Source organism: Nanorana parkeri, unplaced genomic scaffold (assembly GCF_000935625.1).
Source record: "Nanorana parkeri isolate BGI_ZX_2015 unplaced genomic scaffold, ASM93562v1 scaffold109, whole genome shotgun sequence".
NCBI lineage: Eukaryota > Metazoa > Chordata > Amphibia > Anura > Dicroglossidae > Nanorana > Nanorana parkeri.
In genome coordinates this window covers 2,304,677-2,323,396 of record NW_017306377.1, presented here as the reverse complement: position 1 = coordinate 2,323,396, position 18,720 = coordinate 2,304,677, and the positions used below count along the sequence as shown (strand labels likewise).

The 18,720-nt window shown below is 44.2% G+C and overlaps 1 protein-coding gene across 1 annotated transcript in view; it reads left to right on the top strand.

The window, feature by feature from the left end:
* Positions 1-18,720, top strand: part of MORN1 (MORN repeat containing 1) — a 67,614-nt gene that overhangs the window by 36,703 nt on the left and 12,191 nt on the right. The window contains exon 7 of the mRNA XM_018553083.1: positions 10,171-10,267. Within this exon, the coding sequence (XP_018408585.1) occupies positions 10,171-10,267 (97 nt within the window). The remainder of the gene's footprint in view (positions 1-10,170; positions 10,268-18,720) is intronic.

Below are 18,720 nucleotides of genomic sequence, written 5' to 3'. Positions count from 1 at the left end.
CGGAGGTGGGAGAGGAGAGATATAGTAACAGTGACAGGGGTAGAGCCAAGGGGTCAGTGGACCCAGAGGCTGTGGTAGGAGAGGAGAGCGGTGGGTACAGTGGCAGGGGGAGAGCCAGGGGGTCAATGGACAAAGAGACGGTGGTGGGAGAGAAGAGAGATGGGCACAGTGTCAGGAGGAGAGCCAGGGGGTCAGTGAACACAATCGTGTTGTTGGGAGAGTTGAGAGATGGTCACAGTGGCAGTGGAAGAACCGGAGGGGGGGTCAGTGGACACAGAGCCAGTGTTGGGAGAGGAGAGAGGTGGGCAAAGTGGCACTAGAAGAGACGGAGGGGGGTCAGTGGGAACAGAGGCGGTGGTGGGGGAGATGGGCACAGTGGAAGTGGAAGAGCCGAAGGGGGTCAGTGGACACAGAGGCGGTGGTGGGAGAGCAGAGAAGTGGGCACAGTGGCAGTAGAAGAGCCGGAGGGGGGTCAGTGGACAGAGAGGCGGTGGTGGGAGAGGAGAGAGATGGGCAAACTGAAAGGCAAAGAGCCAGAGGAGGGTCAGTGGACACAGATGTTGGTGGAAGAGGAGAGGGGTGGGCACAGTGGAAGGGGAAGAGGCGGAGGAGGGTCAGTGGACACAGGCGGTGGTGGGAGAGAGGTGCGCACAGTGGAATGGGAAGAGCCGAGGAGGGTCAGTGAACACAGAGGCACCTTATTTTCTGGCAGTGCCCCTTCTGGGACCAGACTCTGGATCCACCCCACTATGAAGTCTTTTACTTTCAGCCTCTTTGCCTGTTGCTGCACAGCAGAGAGTCCTCACAGTAAACATAGTATAATTGTAGGCTAGAGCACAGAGTTTAGGTCCCTTAGGAATGTATTGAGTGGTCTGGGCTTTCTGTCCTCCGTAGATAAAAGCAAGAAAGCTTCTGTGCAGTGTAGCCTAATACAGGCCACTTTTATCAGCAGGCATGATCCTTCACAATGAGCTAGAACTGCTCCTTCTCTAATGACATACACATCCTAGAGCGGTGGCTGTCAATGTTCTTGATATACAGGGCCTCAGATGCCAACCAAAAGGCCACACATTATATTCAGAAAGCTGTCAAGACACTGCAGACATGTAACAGGAGATGGTCAGCGACTACAGGTATACTGCAAGAGATGATCAGAGACTGCACATATACTACAATAGCTGGTCAGAGACTGCATCCATACTACAAGCAATGGTCAGAGACTGCAGGTATACTACAAGAGCTAGTCAGAGACTACGGGTATACTACAAGAGATGGTCAGAGACTACAGGTATACTACAAGAGATGGTCAAGACACTGAAGGTATGCTACAAGAGATGGTCAGAGACTACAGGCAGGGCCGGATTTACTCTCCCTGCTGCCCCACGGCCAGGCTCCTCAATGCGCCCCCCTCCCCGCCAAACCCCCCCACCATGGAGAATGTCAGACCTGCAGGCTGCATACAAGTGATCTCGTTGACATCGTCGAGATCACTTGTACAAAACAAGCAGTGGCTCCCCCACTGTACATTTAGCTCTGCTGCCCAAAGCAGGGCTAAATGTAGACAACAACTACCCCGGCACCCGGAACTGCATGTCCCGGGCATCGGGAGATAGGAGTTCCACACCCCTGCTGCCCCTCTACCCCCTGCTGCCCCAAGGCCGGGCCTTGGTTAGCCTTGTGGGAAATCCGGCCCCGACTACAGGTATACTACAAGAAATGCTCAGAGACTGTAGACATGCTACAGGAGATGAAGAGTGACTGGGAGACATGCTATAGGAGTTGTTGGAGACTAGGGATACGCTATAGGAGACAGTCACAGACTAGAAACATATTACATAAGACTGCTAGAGATCACTGTTATTACAGCCCCTTTACAACATATTTGTTCACTGATCCCCCTGCTAATCAGAATGGATGCCGCCCGTATGAAAGGGACCTAAAATAAGGAATTTTTTTACACATAATGACAAATTTAAACATAGTGGTAGTTTATACATTTGTAACTTTTCAAATGAAAAATTATTATTATTATACAGGATTTATATAGCGCCAACAATTGGCACAGCGCTTTACATCGTAAGGAAGACATTACCATTACAATACAATTCAAGACAGGACAGTTAGCGGGGCCCTGCCTGTGAGACCTCACAATCTAAAATCCTATTGACCAAAAAACATTCTAGTTTTTCCTTTTCGGATGTCTCAAATGACTATAACAGAAGACACAGATTTCTAATAAAAACAAGACTTGGATTATGTGAAGCGTTCCACCGGTCTCTCAAAGTGGACTATTTATTTTTCTGCATACATCTACTACCGAGGTTCTCCAAGCCTTTAACAGGGCATGGAATTCAATTACTGCATCCACTTATAGAGAAATGGTATTAAGAGTCTATTATTGGGCCTATAACTCTCCACATCGTTCTTATCTTATGGGTCTTAGTTGCTCCTCTAGATTTCTGAAGTGTGGACAGGAATCAGCAAATTAGGAGCTGCCTGAAGATAAAGTCCTTCTGGAATGATATTACTGAGTATACTCGGCATAATGTGGTCAATTATCTACCTCTGTCTGCAGCTTGGGCGATTTTCGGAACCTTAGACTTGCATGGAGTTAAAATTACTGTTGGATGTAGAAAGATATTGGGGGGAATTTATCATAGCAGTTGCGAGTGTTTGAACTTGCACGGAATATATTTGCACCAGATTTATGATGCTACTGTAATGTTCATAAATGAGGTTTAATAGACTCCAGGAAAGAAGACTCGTAACTTCAGGCAAAAAGCTTAAAAGAGAACTACGGAGTAAGTGCTTTTCCCCATAGTTCTCTTAAGGGTCACGGGAGGACATATACTAGCATCCTCCCGTGACCCAAAGCTCAGTATATAGCAGGCTACAGCTCGAGGTATACTGAGACTGCCGCAGCTGTGACGGATCCCGACATTACTGTCGAGATCCACCCAGCTGCATGAGTGACAGCTGGCTCTGCCTATCTAGAGACGGTGCCAGCTGTACCCGCCCCCCCCCCGGCCGTTCCGCCAGTCAGCGCTGGAGAAACGGAGCGGGGAGGGGGAATCCCTGCAGGGAGTGGTGAGTGACAGTCACGGTCCTCTGCAGGGAGATGATCGAGAAGTGAGCAAGCGACGGTATGTGTTCGCTCACTTCCCGATCTATTGAGCTGACGTGTGACAGTTTCATTGTCACACGTCGGTTCGAACTATGAGGGTGAGTGATTTTCACTCACCTCATAGTTCTCCTTTAACTGTCGCTTCTTGAAGAAGTGGTCATGGAGACTTCTTAAGTTGTGATTGTTTTCTTAGGTGATGCTCCAGTTTCAGACAGCCCCAGAACAAGTGCAGATGAAAACAGGTGCAAAAAAGGTGCAGATGAAAAAGTAGTGCAAGCTCTGGTCAAAACAGGGGCACATGTTAAAACACACTTAAAAAAAATGATCTAAGAGGCTAAAACTGTCGCAATTGCTTTGATAAATTCCCCCCCTATTGTCTATTATATCTTTGGTGGGAAAGGAAATGATGCCACATCAATGGACATATCCTCAACCCCCTTCTCTAACTCTCTTTCTGAGCAAGTTGATGTTTGTATTTCATAATGATTGGACCGTGACAATGCTCAGTAAGGACACTCAAACACAAAAGTTTTTTTGATGTATGGGAAACATTTATTGACTCCCTTGCGACTATTAAAAAAATTACAGGGGTGCCCGCAATTTTTTGTCTTGAGAGATGCTTTTCAAAAGACAAGCTGAATGAGAAATGAGAAAAAACACCTTTATTTAAAAAACAAGCACATTCAAATCGTTACTGGGACTACTGCCTCTCTCTCTCTCTCTCCTGTATCTCTCTCTCTCCTGTATCTCTCTCTCTCTCTCTCTGCTGTCTCTTCTCTCTCTTTTGTTCTGTTGTTTATTCTCTCTCTCTCCTCTCTCTGCTGTCACTTCTCTCTCTGCTGTCTCTTCTCTGCTGTCTCTTCTCTCTCTCTGCTGTCACTTCTCTCTCTGCTGTCTCTTCTCTCTCTGCTGTCTCTTCTCTCTCTCTCTGCTGTCTCTTCTCTCTATCTGCTGTCACTTCTCTCTCTGCTGTCTCTTCTCTCTCTGCTCTCTCTCTGCTGTCACTTCTCTCTCTGCTGTCTCTTCTCCCTCTCTCTCTACTGTCTCTTCTCTCTCTCTCTCTTCTGTCTCTTCTCTCTCTCTCTGCTGTCTCTTCTCTCTCCTCTGGCTGTCTTTCCTTACCTGCACTGCAGCAGCTTCCCAGGTCTCCTCTCATGTGCGCTGTCCTGTCTTCCTGTGCTGCTCGTGGGGCTGAATGTGGCCGACGCTACAGATTGGGAGGGGCGCCCCTCCGCGCACTGTTGCTAGTGTGGCTAATGCTGCAGACAGGGAGAGGTGTCCCGCCCCTTCCTGTCTGCAGCGTCTGACACATTCAGCCACACTAGCACCGCGGTAGGGATCTCAGGACAGTGAGCCGATCGCGATCTACCAGTGTTTGCTTTGCGATCGACTGGTAGATCGTGATGAACCTAATGGGCACCCCTGGCTTATGAGGTCAGTCGCTGTAAAAATTTATATTTTTTCCTTTGCCACTGTATTTATCTATGTAGTATTATTTATTTGATATAGCACTGACAATTTATGCAGTGCTTTACATAGTGCACATTCACATCAGTCTCTGCCCTCAAGGGATTTAAGGTCCCTAACTCAGGGCCAATTTGGACAGGAGCCAATTAACCTACCAGCATGACTTTGGAGTGTGGGAGAAAACCCACACATGCACAGGGAGAACATACAAACACCTTGTAGATAGTAACCTGGCCAGGATTCAAACCAGGGGACCCCCCAGTGCTGCAAGGCAGAAATGCTAACCAGTACACCACTGTGCGGCACTTGGATTGTAGGTATATGTCCTGTTGTATATTTTAGATGCTATTAATTGTTAATATGTTTTGGGTTTTTATATTGCCTTTGGCCTTTAATAAAAAAAAATATTAAAAAGGACCTGAAAATATGCAAAGGCAACTGTAATGTAAATTCTAAAATGTATTTTTCCTTATTTCGATGATACCGCCCCTTTAACAATCTATATACTAAACAATGCAGGCAGGAAGGTGGAGGTAATGGTCTTCCTTTTAATTTCTGTGCCGGTCATTGTGATCTGGCTCGGTCAAAAGGTCTCAGTGACCAAAGAAGTGTTTGATATAATTGAATTAGAAATGGCAATAAAAATCAAAGAAAAAGATTACCCCTGTGGAGCAATAGCGATGCCGGCTATCCGTTCCTCCTGACAGTGCAGCACATGAGACAGCTGGACAGATGGGAGTGCAGATAACTCCAGGTTATATTTTGTCTGTCGTATATCATGGATTTATAGTGATCACATAGCTATAAACTATAGAAAGCAATAAATGCTGGAATTCTAATCCAGTCTGTGTATTAGGACACAGTAGAGTATTCCTGGAGGAAAACCGTGTTTTATTATGTAGGGGTTTGCTTAGAAAGAACTGCAGAACAAATCTAATGTAAATCATAAACGTAATCCATATGTTTATCTGCTGAGCAATTGCTAAAATGATTTTTAAATCCTCCATCTTCACTCCATGTTAATTTACCATTATCTGCGCACCAGCTGAAACGTCAAATTAGGCTGGCAGTGATAATGCATAAACTGCCTGCTGGAATGGGGAAGCAGAGGTAGATCAGATGTGTTGGATTTATATTAAAGTAAACCTGTATTGGCTACAAGTAATATGCACGAAGGTTGCAGTTGTACAGTATGGTATGCAAGGATCCCAAACTGAAATATGTAATTTCAGGGAGGTGTCCTTCTCATTTCAGGGAGGTGCTCTCTGTCAACCCCCCCCCCTTTCTCCATGAGGGGGGGGGGGGGGGTGACACAACAAGGAAAAGAGCACCCCCCTGAAATGATGGCAGATAGCAAAGAAGCTAATGCTTCCCTTGCTATCTGCTGTTTTTTTAGTATTCTGACCGCTGCTGCCATCTGAAAAAAAAAGAATAGTAATGAATAGCTAGGCTGCTATTGGCTATTTCAATTTGCAATAGCCAATAGCAAGCTGGCTATTGCACCCACCTTCTGCTGCTGTCGGTCAACAGAGGAGGACCTGATGAAGAACTTCAGGTCCACCTCTGCTGATTGACAGCAGTGGGCGGGTGCAATAGCTAGTCTGCTATTGGCTATTGCAAATTGAAATAGCCAATAGCAATCTAGCGATTCATTCCTACACCGTTTTTTTTTTTCTGACTGACGGCGGATGGCGGCCCCGATGTCAGAAATAAAAAAAAACAGATAGCAGGGAAAGGTTTGCTCTGCTAAATCGAGTAGAGTAAACCTTTCCGAGAGAAAATGTTTCTCTCCCGGGTGTGCGGGAGCCGCTATCTATTAGCGGGAGACTCCCGGAACTTCCGGGAGAGTTGAGATGTCTGGGTATGCACTGAGGTTCCATTTATACAGCAGGGACCAGAGGGTACCACATAATACCTTAAAGCATAACTCCAGGGAAAATTAATCTTAACCCTTGCAGTGGGGCTACCCCCCGCACTGCAAGTGTTAAGTGCTTGTTTTGGTCTGGGGAGAAAAATAAAAAAGTTATACTCCACAGAGCCGAAAGGTTGTGACAGTGCTCCCTCCAGCATGTCTCTTTCTCCGCTGCATATGTCCCTCGGTGTCCTCACATCCTATGTACAGTGTGTAGTATGTGATGACTGATGGACCTGAGACCGCTGCAATGGAGGGCAAGAGAGGTTCCAGGCATCGGTCTAAGAGCAAGCCGGGTCAGAGGATCTGGTGAGTATAACTTTGTTATTTTCCTCCCTAGACCAACAGAAGCATTTAACCCTTGCAGTACAGCGGTAGCCCCACTGCAAGGGTTAGGAGAAAAATTATTTAATCAGATCATCCAGCCAGAGAGCACTGCTCCTGAAGTTTCTATGCAAATACATTCTTAAAGATTTTATTTGCATATGTACCCATCCTACACTCTTAAGTGTCACTGCCTAAACCTAGTCATAGGTCACTATGGTTCGGAGCACTAATGTATGAAACGGGGAGGAGCCTATTCTACCTATATGCAGGAGTTTAGCATTTTTTAAAGCTCAACTCCAGAATAAGCAGATATTGTCTAAATACAAGAAGTCTGTGTATTCTTACATGAATCATGGTGTGCTGGCGTATTTCTTACAGATCTGTGCAGTAATCCATTGTGAAACCTTGCCTCTCTGTAGGAGCTTCTTGTAATAAAGACCAGTCCCTTATGCTTTCTCTCCTTGTGCAGGGTGACTGGTCTTATCTCCTTAGGTTTTCTGCAGGCAGTGAAGCCTGTAGTTGGTGTGACCGGCAGGACCCTACTCACGGCTCTGCTCTCTGCACATATTATGTGATGGTGTCACTGCTATATTTACAGGCTAATTTCTGAATTTGTAAAGGCATTTGGTGAACACCAGGGGTGGGCAAACTCCGGCACTCCAGCTTTTGTGGAACTAAAAATCCCATTAGGCATTGCAAGACTCTAACAGCCACAGGCATGACTCCCAGAAGCAGATGCATGATGGGATTTGCACAGTTGGAGGGCCGGAATTCACCCACTATTTTTTCAGATCGCATTGCACTGGAACAGAGGGCATGCCTGTACCTGGCGTTCCGGTGTGGACGATCACACTGCGGTCGGGGCGGCGTGTCTGCTGTGTCATTGACATGAATGGCACCGACATGCCCCCTCGCACCCCAGGACCCTGCCCAGCTTGATGTATGCAATCCAGTACGTTCCGGGTGCGAACCGCACTGGATATGCTATGACTGGGCCCTTTGTAGCTATAAAGAATACTGTGTTTCCCCGAAAATAAGACAGTTTCTTATTTATTTTTTTTCACGAAAAAAGACACTAGGTCTTATTTTCGGGGTAGGTCTTACTTTCGGGGAAACACGGTATATTTCAATGAAAGTTTCTGTGTCTAGAGTTCAGCTTTGTTTTTTAAAAAGGCAACCAGTTCACTTGAATTGCTTTGGAAATACATGACAATGCCTATGATGTCTATGAACCCTTTTTTATATTGAGATCCATACATTTAGCCCTAAAAAGGGACAGTTATGGAGGAAAAGGAACAGAAGACTTTGGGTGCAAAAGAAGGACAGTTGGGGCTGTTGTATTGCACTCAGATTTCTTCTGTTTGTTTAATTAATTGTCCATAGATATGTTTGCTAAGAATGTATTCTCCATAATCCCTTCCTATATAGTTTGCAGTAGAATTTGGTTCCCATGTAATCGTATGTAAAATGAATCCCCCGCTTGCGATAGGCTTCTGGCTTTTGTACAAGTTCAGCTTAGTCCCATCTCTGTTACTGTACTTCCTTCCTGTGTGTTTAGGGAGGATGTTCTGCTCTTTAGGCAAACTGCTAATCGTGCTCAACAGGTGTGATGCTGAATGGCATTCCTTCTGTGCACAATTCTACAGTCATCTCTTTCTTATTGTTGCATTGTCCAAAAATAGTGGCTTACAGAATAACACCAATTTTGTACAATTGCCAAATTCCTATCCGGCAGCATTCGTTACCCCATATGACGGTTAGGCAACTTATGGCTCTCCAGCTGTTGAGAGACTGCAAGTGGAGAAGAATGATTTTCAAGTGAAATCACTTTTTTTTAACAGCATTAAATTATTTTGTATATCCGGAATCTCTATGAAGCAGATTTATAACATTGATTTCCACTAAACCAAAAATTCAATCACTGTCATTTTAAACACATGCACCTGGAAGATTCACCTGCACTGAATGTTTGGTGAATGCCAACGCTTTATAAATATGCTCCTTAGGTATTAGTTTCTTGTATAAAATTCTTAGGGATCATACAGACACACAAAGGTTGAACTTGATGGACCTGTGTCTTTATTCAACCTCAAATACTGAGTAACTATGTAACTATATCTGCACATTGAACTCCAGGAAATGATAATTAAAGGGGGCATGGACTTACGGATAGCATGCACCTGCTTGCCTGTTGGGATGTCCAAATGTGCTTTCCCTTGTTTCCAGATTTGCCCCAAACTCCTGCTGGTGGGGCCTGCTTGGTCCAGTTAGGAAACAGGGGGCTGGCTCCAATACAGCAGTGGATTTTTCTGCAACTGGCTAACTCACAATTAAATGGTATTGTTGCATCCCTAGTTTTAACCTTTATTATTTATTATTTAAATTAAAAAATAAAAACACATACACTTTTATAACCAGTGCATAGTTTCACTATATCATTATTGAAAGAGATGTTTGGGGTCAATTAGGCAGTTGGGGTGGATCCTGGCAATATCATCAGGATACTTCTCTATCTTGGTGCGGCTCTGCCCGTCAGCCCATAGCAGTCATTGGCGTTACTTTTCTTTTAAAGATGAATAAAGACAAATCATTGTATTTCCCAAATATATTATTTCCTGGCCTTGTTTCTGCATTTGTCTATGGGTCAGGAGCACCACATGGGTGAGCCAGAAGGATAGACTACATCCTCAGGCCAGTAGGGCACCGCTGGTCAAACGTCTGTGGCCAGCTTTTCAAAAACAATTCAAATAATCAAGAATTCCACCTGCTTCTCTCTTTAATTAGTGGAAGACTCCCTTAGATTTGCGTTTCCCTCCCCTTTGTATTGCACATAAAGGGAACCCAGACCTGCCAACATCCTTATTTGCCGCAGACGTCTTCACAGTGCTTACGGGATCATGTCCCCGAATTTTGCAGGTGCTTTTTTTTAGCAGAATATGTTTCACACTTGACAGACGTATGAATACTCATTGTTGCAAGATTCAAATTGCAAAGCAATTCTCAGTGTAAAATTCAACAGCAGCTGCTCTGCAACAAAACATAGGCAAGAAAAGGCAACCAATTACGGCGCTTGCTTTGAGGCAAGATATTTGCTTATAAGGTGAAACATTTGTCTTGCCAGGAAACCTGTTTTTTCTATCCTAATTCTTTTTTAAGGGGTGCCCATTGCATAATCTTTGAATATTGTGTGGTCCGCCATTCAGGATCTCAGGGTATTTCTATCAAGTTGTTCATTTTCTAGGCCCACCCAGTTTGCTATTGAGAAGTCACAGAAGTAATCCCCTCTGTATGAAACAGCAGGCCCAGCAATCCTAACGCAGGAACATTTTTTTTTTTTCAGGGACAGTGGAGAAATGACGTCTTCAGTGGACAAGGAAGTATGATTCATTGCTCGGGAGTAATTTATGACGGCCCCTGGATCAATGGCCATCCTGCTGGTACGCACTTTATTATGCTATCCAATTATGACTAAGAAAACACGGCAAACTTAATACACTGGCACCATTCCATTGATTATTAAAGGCTGCCTTTGGTGTGTGCCACCATGTGTTCAATAGAACTCAGAACAGTCTCAGTGATATGACAGCAACTCGAGCTCCAGGGCCCTAAAGAAAAAAATAAAAATAAAATAGAGCAAAATTAGACTCACCAAGAGAGAAAAAAGAGAGTGACAAGCAACGCTTTTTAGTTTTATTTCAAAGGCATTCATGCTTTTGTTGCAACCAGATTCAAATCCCAAGCATCTGTTGTGGGTGTATAGGATTAGAGCAGACTAAGAGAAATTGATTGTTCCATAATAATATATATTATTTTTCTTCTGTTATTTTTGTGTAAATGCCAGGTGTATAAAAAATAAGATTAAAACCAGACACTCTGTTTTTCCCCCCAAATTATTTAGATAACAATAGACAACTGTATAGAATGAAAGCAAGTAAACATATGTAGGTTCATTTCTAGATCTAATTTGTTATGTTACAGGAAAAAAAATAGTCTGTTTCAGTAAGTGCATATTTAGAGTTTTTATTTTTAAGGTTTACTGTTAGCATTTTTTTTATTTATCAAGATTTTCTTTATTGACAATTGAATGCACAAAACAATATAGCGTGCATGATGTTAGCATTTTGTAAAGTGACATCTTTGTTTTTGCTGGCTTTTCCATATTTTTCATTACTGTAGTTTATATACAGATTTGTAAAGCTGGCCATGCACCTACAGATTATCTGTAGATAATGGTCAGATGGAAAACGTGCAAAAGATTCCTCCATCTACACTAAACTGTGTGGATGGAGGAATCTCCCACTGGGCTAAGCTTCATTATCTTGCTAGTCGGCCCCGCTGGCTCTCAAAATACCTGAACAGTGCCTGCATCCAATCAGATTGTTCAGGTATTTTGAGAGCCGCATAAGAACCGTTATCCATAAAAGTCTAACTTTATTGTAATAATTTCCAGATAGAAATCAAATGTAGTAGAGCAATCACCTCACCGTGGTATCTCTCCCACACCAACGCCTCTCATGTGTTTCACCACCTGGTCTTAAACGAGAACTATGAGGTGAGTGATTTACACTCAACCTCATAGTTCGATCCGACATGTGACAACGAAAGTGTCACACGTCAGCTGCATAGATCGGGAAATGAGCGAACGCATACCGTCACTTGCTCCCTTTCCGATCATCTCCCCTCTGCGACCCTCCAGCGCTGAGTGTAGGAACGAACGGGGGAGGGGGCGGGCACAGCTGGCTCTGCCTCTAGATAGGCAGAGCCAGCTTTCACTTAAGCAGCTGGATGGATCTCAGCAGTATTGTCGGGATCCGTCCGGGCTGCTGTGCTCTCAGTATATTGTGGGCAATAGCCCCCTTTATCTTGAGCTTTGGGTCACAAGAGGAGGTTAGTATATGTCCTCCTGTGGCCCTTAAGAGAACTATGGGATAAAAAGGTTACCCCATAGTTCTCTTTTAATCATAGAGGTCCTCTACGATTAAGCCCAGGTGGTGAAACGGGTGAGAGGCGTTGCTGTGGGGGAGATACCACGGTGAGGTGTTTGGTGTACTACCTTTGATTTTGATTTTTCCTCTGGTGGGCATCTGTATATTAGAGTATGTGACCCACATTACCTGCATAGCCACTAGGCTTCTGCAATTTGTATTGTAAAGGGAATTTAAAAACAATATACTTGCAGTGGGGTTATCCCTGCACTGCAAGGGTTAAGTGCTTGTTTTGTCTCGGCTTAAATAAAAAGGATATGCGCACCTAATCCTCAGTCCTGCAGCGGTAGGTGCTCACCTCTTTCCCCCTGTGCCCTGGCTGTGAAATGTGGCTCAGTGTCCTCAGGTCTAATGCAATTCATTGGACATGCATAAGACGTGATGACCTCACCCGTCCTTAGACCGCCGGAGCCCAGCGAAGAGGAGGCTGTGGGGACTGTTCTAGCAGCTCAGCGGGGCCGAGGATGAGGTGAGTATATCTGCTTTATTTTAGCACTCCAGACAAAACGAGCACTTAACCCTTGCAGTGCAGGGGTAGCCCCACCGTAAGGGTATTCTTTTTAAATCCCTGGAGTTCTTTAATGTTCTCATGCACAGCTTCCTGTGCTGTGACAATGTTGATTAAGTTTGAAGCTTTGAATTAGAAGCACTCTACTGTGCACGCTGCATAGTCAGTGGCGACGCTGTTGCTGACAGCTGCAAATCTAAAATGTACACACTTGTTTATTGACCATACAACACTAATGTAAGTAAAAAAACCAATGCGTAGTTGGAATCAGGATAACTAGCAGGAAATCATTTTAATTAAATATTTATAATAACATTATTTTGGGGGAAAATACGCCATGTGACCTAGAGTGTGATCACACGGAGCCATCACACACATATGGCAACACAAGTTTGTGGACCCTTCAAACTTTATGAGTGCAGGTTTTTCCTGTGAAGGGCATTGTTAATACTACAGCATGCAATTTTACACTTCCAGCCTTGTGACAGTAGATTCGGGCAAGGCCCTTTTTTGTTCCAGGATGACTGTACTCACAGCTCCATAAAGATATAATTTGATGAGCTTGGTGTGGAGGAAATTGAATAGCCTCCTGAAAGCCCTGACCACAACCCTATTGAACACCTTTGGTGTAAATTGAAACACTGATTGCAAGCCAGAGCTTCGCATCCATCATCAGCACCTGACCTCACAATTGCTCTTTTAGCTGAATGGACATGCTCCAAAATCTAGTGAAAAGACTTACCAGAAGAGTACAGACTGTTATAGATGCAAAAAAGGGGGGCTCTATCTTTATGTCCATGGTTTTGGAACGGGATATCCAAAGGGGCATTTAGGGCAAAGTGACAGAGTGTTTTGAAAACACATAACCGGACCCGCTTATACTGTCCCCTCATCACACTCGGTTGCTTCATCAGAGCCCTCACTTGGCACTTGTGGGTATGGAGGAGCATTTGATTGCCTCCCAGTGTCACACTTCCCTGTGTGATGATCCAGCGTCGGGTTTTACCTCCTGTCTGAGCTGCTTGGCTTCCTGCCAATCCACTCTGAACCTCTCCATTAAAAGTCCAGCTCATTTGTTTCGTGCCGTTCGAGCAGCGTGTCTTTACACCCAGTCGGACTTCCTGTTTATCACTTGCCTCTGTAATCCCTGCGGTTGCTACCACCTACCTTGTTCCCTGTGAGTCTGGATTCCCTCTTCCTCACAGTGAGATCCTGTACGTCCTGCATTGGATTGATCATCAGCTTCTTCAAGTGAGTCCTTGCACCTGTGCCCACTTGTGTGTCTGTGTATAGGCTTCAACCCTGCCTGCTGTTGCATCCAGCACCTCGGTGCTGCAACTAACCTTTATGTCTGTGTGGGCATGCTAGAGGGTCGCAACCTGGAAGGTCTCCAGCAGCCAATCATCCTCACCATTATAGGCTCTGTCGAACATCTGGCCCTTCTTAGAACCTGTGCCTCTAGTGCAGTGGTTCTCAACCTGTGGGTCGCGACCCAAAAGTGGGTCGCAACCCACAGTTGAGGGGGTCCCCATGTGCCTTGTGCTGCTCTAGGTAAGAGGCTCCTCAGCCTCCTCCTAGTGCAGCAGTGTCAGTTCTACTAGATGGCGCTGCAGCAGCAGCGGCCGGAGAGGATCAGAGGGAGGGGAACAGGCAGGAGTGAGGGAAGGTGAGTGCTTGATCACCACAGAGCCCGCACTGGACACCACCAGAGATTCCCACTGGTCACCTGAGAGCCCGCATAGCCTCCTGAGAGCCCACACAGATACTAGTATTGGTGCATCACTAAATTTTACGGTTGGGGGTCACCACAACTTGGCAAATTATACCAAGGGGTCCCGGCCCTAGAAAGGTTGAGAACCACTGCTCTAGTGCGTCCCTGTTAATGCACAGACACCTACTTCCTGTGTTTTCACCCCAGACACCATTTTTTGCACACTACTTTTTGTCATATTGTGTGCCCCGGTCTCAGACCGTGATACCCAGGATATAGTGCTGTGTCCTTTGTGGCCAAAAATTAGGACGTTCTTAGGCCTGGGTAAGCTCTGACAACATTTGGCACAGCTTCTGCAGGGTTTGAGATCCAACTCCAATAGAGGAATAGAGCAGCAGGGCAGCATGGTGAAGGTAGGTAAGTCAGTCAGGGGTGAGCTATCAAGAGACTGGTCACTTTGAACTGCTTCAGACTTGAAGCTGACAGCTTTTTCCTCCATAATACTAGGTGAGGCTCTGCCTCCCCTGCCTCCCCTGACCGCAGGTCCCTGCTTTGAAATGAATTTGAAAGTTATTAGTGTCAGTGTCCATATTCTACCCTGAAATACAAATTCGGTGCTTTGCCTGAAATCTGATTTTCTTATGTAAAAGGCTGATGTCATAGACTGTAATAGCCAGAAAAGCCAAAAAAGACTTTTATAAACATAACTTTATCAAATTATTTGGGAGGATTTTTTTCGGTTCACAATAAGTATTAAGTAGAGTGCAAGTTAGATGTGTAATAACACTGGCACGTCACTGTACGTAATTGAATGTTTTGTGGGCACAGCAGCAAGCTTTCAGAAGAGTGGATGTATAAAACATGCCAAACGCAAACAGATTAAATAAACAGTGCAAACGGACCATGGGAAAATGGAAAACAATACAAGGATTAATGCAGAGCTTTGGTGAGCTTATCATAAATGGAAAGAAAAGTTTTCTCTAATTTGGCAGTAAAACCTTACGATATGTTGGCAGGAGTTAGGTCTTTCCTTTCCCTCTTTAATTCTTGACAGGGGGGGCTGGGAATATGAAAACCAGTTGTTAACCGCATACCGTCCCTGGTACACACTGAGGTATGGGCTTGTATTGTAATTTATTCATAAACCGCAGAAATCTGATGGATTATGTACCGTTATGCTTAATTGCAAACAGTCAAGGAAACTATATATCGCTTTCGTTATGACAAACCTAATCCTTCAGTGGTCTTGTTCAATCTGCTCTTTTAAATATGATGATCCAAAAGTAAAAGTTCGTAAGCGGAACTGTAATTTCCCTAAAGGCCATCTGCTGAGCTGCCACCCCTCAGAAAATGGCTGTTCACATAATGTTATAAATCGTAGGCTTTAGTGCCAAGTACAGCCCGCTCACTCAGGATAGATCTTTTCGGATTGCATAGATGTTTTCTATAACTAATAGTCTCTAGCAGAAGAATTAGGAAAATAGAAAAATGTTCCACTTTTCCAACTGCCACAGGAATACCAAAAGGTTCATTCTGATTGGTTGTCCTAATCAACACCTCTACTGCAGTGACATACACAATACAAAGGATCCATTGATGCAGTGTCTAATAAAAAAGACTGCCCCGGGGGGGCGCTAGTGAGCAGCCAACCAAGATGGCCGCAATCTGATTGAGCTCCACTACACCCGGACACGAACCTTACGAGCTTAAAACCAATTCGGAACCTCACAACACACCCGCCTAGCGGCACAACCCCCGGAAAGGCTGGAGATCAGAAATGAGTAGAAACTACAATATCTCTTAAGTTTAACAACGTTCCCTTTCTGTTTGCCATGTTGGCCTGTTTTTGAAGCGGTTCGATCCTGAGGGGTCCTCTAGATCGCAAGGACACCCTGGGTTACCCCTGGAATCAAATATTTTGTCACCTGAGGGCTGGCCACTGCTGATAACACGGTCAAGCCCAGTTATCTACAAAGTGCGTGAGGAATGAACGTTTGCCCCCCCTCCTTCTCCGGGTACTAAACGTTATTGTCACCATTTGGATGGCTGATAAGCTAATTTTGTTCTCCAGCCCTTGATTTGGCTGACATCTGGCAGTAATCACTCTACTGGGTCCTGATGGGGGGCATCGCGGCATCTCTTTTAAACTGCGGCTCTCCAATGGCTCCCTGACAGCAAACCCCTCTCACGTAGTATCCAAATTCGCACGCATCTTGCGCAAAATATATAGCACCCCGCCTAAATTTGACATTCACAAAGCTGATTTATTATTCTCTGATTTCCCCTTGGGCACCCTGTCTAGATCCATGGTGGAGAGATTGGAGGCTGAAATCACTGAGGCGGAAGTGTTAGCAGCCATTAAAACTCTCAAACCAAATAAATCGCCGGGGCCAGATGGCTTCACGGCCCTGTACTACAAAAAATTTCGAGACATTCTAGCCCCCCATCTGGTGGCGCTATTCAACCATCTCTCCGAGGGTGGGAAATTAAATCCCTCCTCCCTAGCAGCTCAGGTGGTAATGCTCCCAAAACCAGGAAAGGATGATACCGACCCGCATAACTATAGGCCTATATCCCTATTAAATGTAGACACCAAACTACTCTCCAAAATTCTGGCCAATAGGATAAATAATTTCTTGGAAACACTAATTCACAGAGACCAAGTAGGCTTTGTTCCCCATCGCCAAGCCACGGACAATACCAGAAAGGTGATCCAAATAATACACCATATGCGACACAACAAAATACCGGGCATGTTGTTATCCCTCGACATCCAAAAGGCCTTTGATAACGTCTCCTGGGACTACCTGAGCTACATTCTAGGGAGGTGGGGATTTCCCCCAGTCTTCATGAGCTGGCTAGAGGCCCTATATGATAACCCCTCCGCCACGGTGCGCTACCTCCAATGTTCTTCTCCTTCGTTTGATATCCGTCGAGGAACTAGACAGGGTTGCCCATTATCCCCAATCTTATTTATATTAGCTCTTGATCCAATAGCAACTCAGCAATGACATAGAGAAACAAAATGCCTGTAGCGGGCAAGACAGACATTACCTACAGGGAAGAACAGATAGTCACCAGCACACAGGCAATGTATCATTGATCCTGTTACATTTTATTAAATCATTGACACCATTTGTCATACATATGGAAGTAAGTATGTGCCGTGTTATCCTGAATAATGACTCAAGTGTTATATTGAATGTGAACAGACCACAAAATTAAACATACACAATACATAAATACAACCTACGTGACTGTCTTTCAAACAGCATGTGCATTAAAAACAAAGGGTTTTCCATTCACAACCCCAGTGTATAAAAGTTCATCTATCTATCTATCTATCTATCTATCTATCTATCGATAGATATTTATATATATCTTAATACAAATATCAGTCCAAATAGAAATGGCCACAAATAATCCAGAGTTGTTCCACCACCAGATGATGACCACCGCATGAACACCCAATTGAGTGCTGCTCACCTGGGGCTCAGACCTGAGTAATAGTTTGGAACAACACTGTTTGCCCCTTTCTTGTAGAGTTGGGTGGGGATCTACCCTTAATGTATTCCACTGGTTATAATCCTCCTGTCCGACCACACACGTGTTCCCAGAAAGCTAGATGCCATATTATCTCAGCCCCAAATAAAAAGAAATACAGGCCATAGTGTACAACCGTAAAAAACACATAAAATCTTTATTTTAAATGCTATTCACATAAAACCATAAATGTCCAAATGCAACACAGAAAACTGTCGTGATATGGGAAAGAACTCCACCAGGTAAGCTGAACCAGCTCCAATCTTCCTCCGGTTATTCCACCCACCTCTCTACATCACAATCTCTGCCCTGCACTTGTTAAATGCAGATTGACTTCATCAGGGGTATATTCACTATGTCGCCCTGAGAAAGCGGCCCTATTTGGCCCCAAAACGTTGGCTATGTATGACAAATGGTGACAGTGATTCAATATATGTAATAGGATCAACAATAGATTGCATGTGTGCTAGTGACTATCTGATCTTCATTGGAGTTTCACATGGAGCCATTCGTGTCATCACTACGAGCACCACTATCCTGTAAGGTCACAACACTGTGTGGAGTGCAGGTGACTCACGACACTAAGACATTTCCTTCACACATTTTTATAAATAAAAGTTTTTTTGTATTACAATCTTTTTTTTTAAGTTTGCATTTCTTTACAATATATTTTTAAACTGCAATACTCATTGCTAAGATTGATTACAAAAAGTTGATCTCTTCTGCATGTATAAAAAACATTTAAAAAAAGACTTTTAATAGAAACTATAATGGTTTCCGTGTCCCCTTTATTTAAATATTTTGCTTTTAAATATTTAGCTTTTAAATTGATCTTTTATATAGTTTTTTCCCCTGTATATACAATCTTTGATTTACACATAAACATTTAACACATAAAAAGCTACCCCCACAGCAATATGTGATGGCAAAAGAGAGCACAGCAGAAGCTGCCTACCTTTTGACTCGCTTTGTCTTATTGAAATCAACTGTTAAAACATAGTCACTATTTTCATTCACGTGTGTGTGTGTGTAAATTTCAGATTGAGGTATTGAGGTCTGTAAATGGCAAGCAAAGTCAATGTCACGTGACATGCAGAGGGAAAGGATGAGGGAGGAATTTAAGCAGGCTCAGAGTTAAGTTAC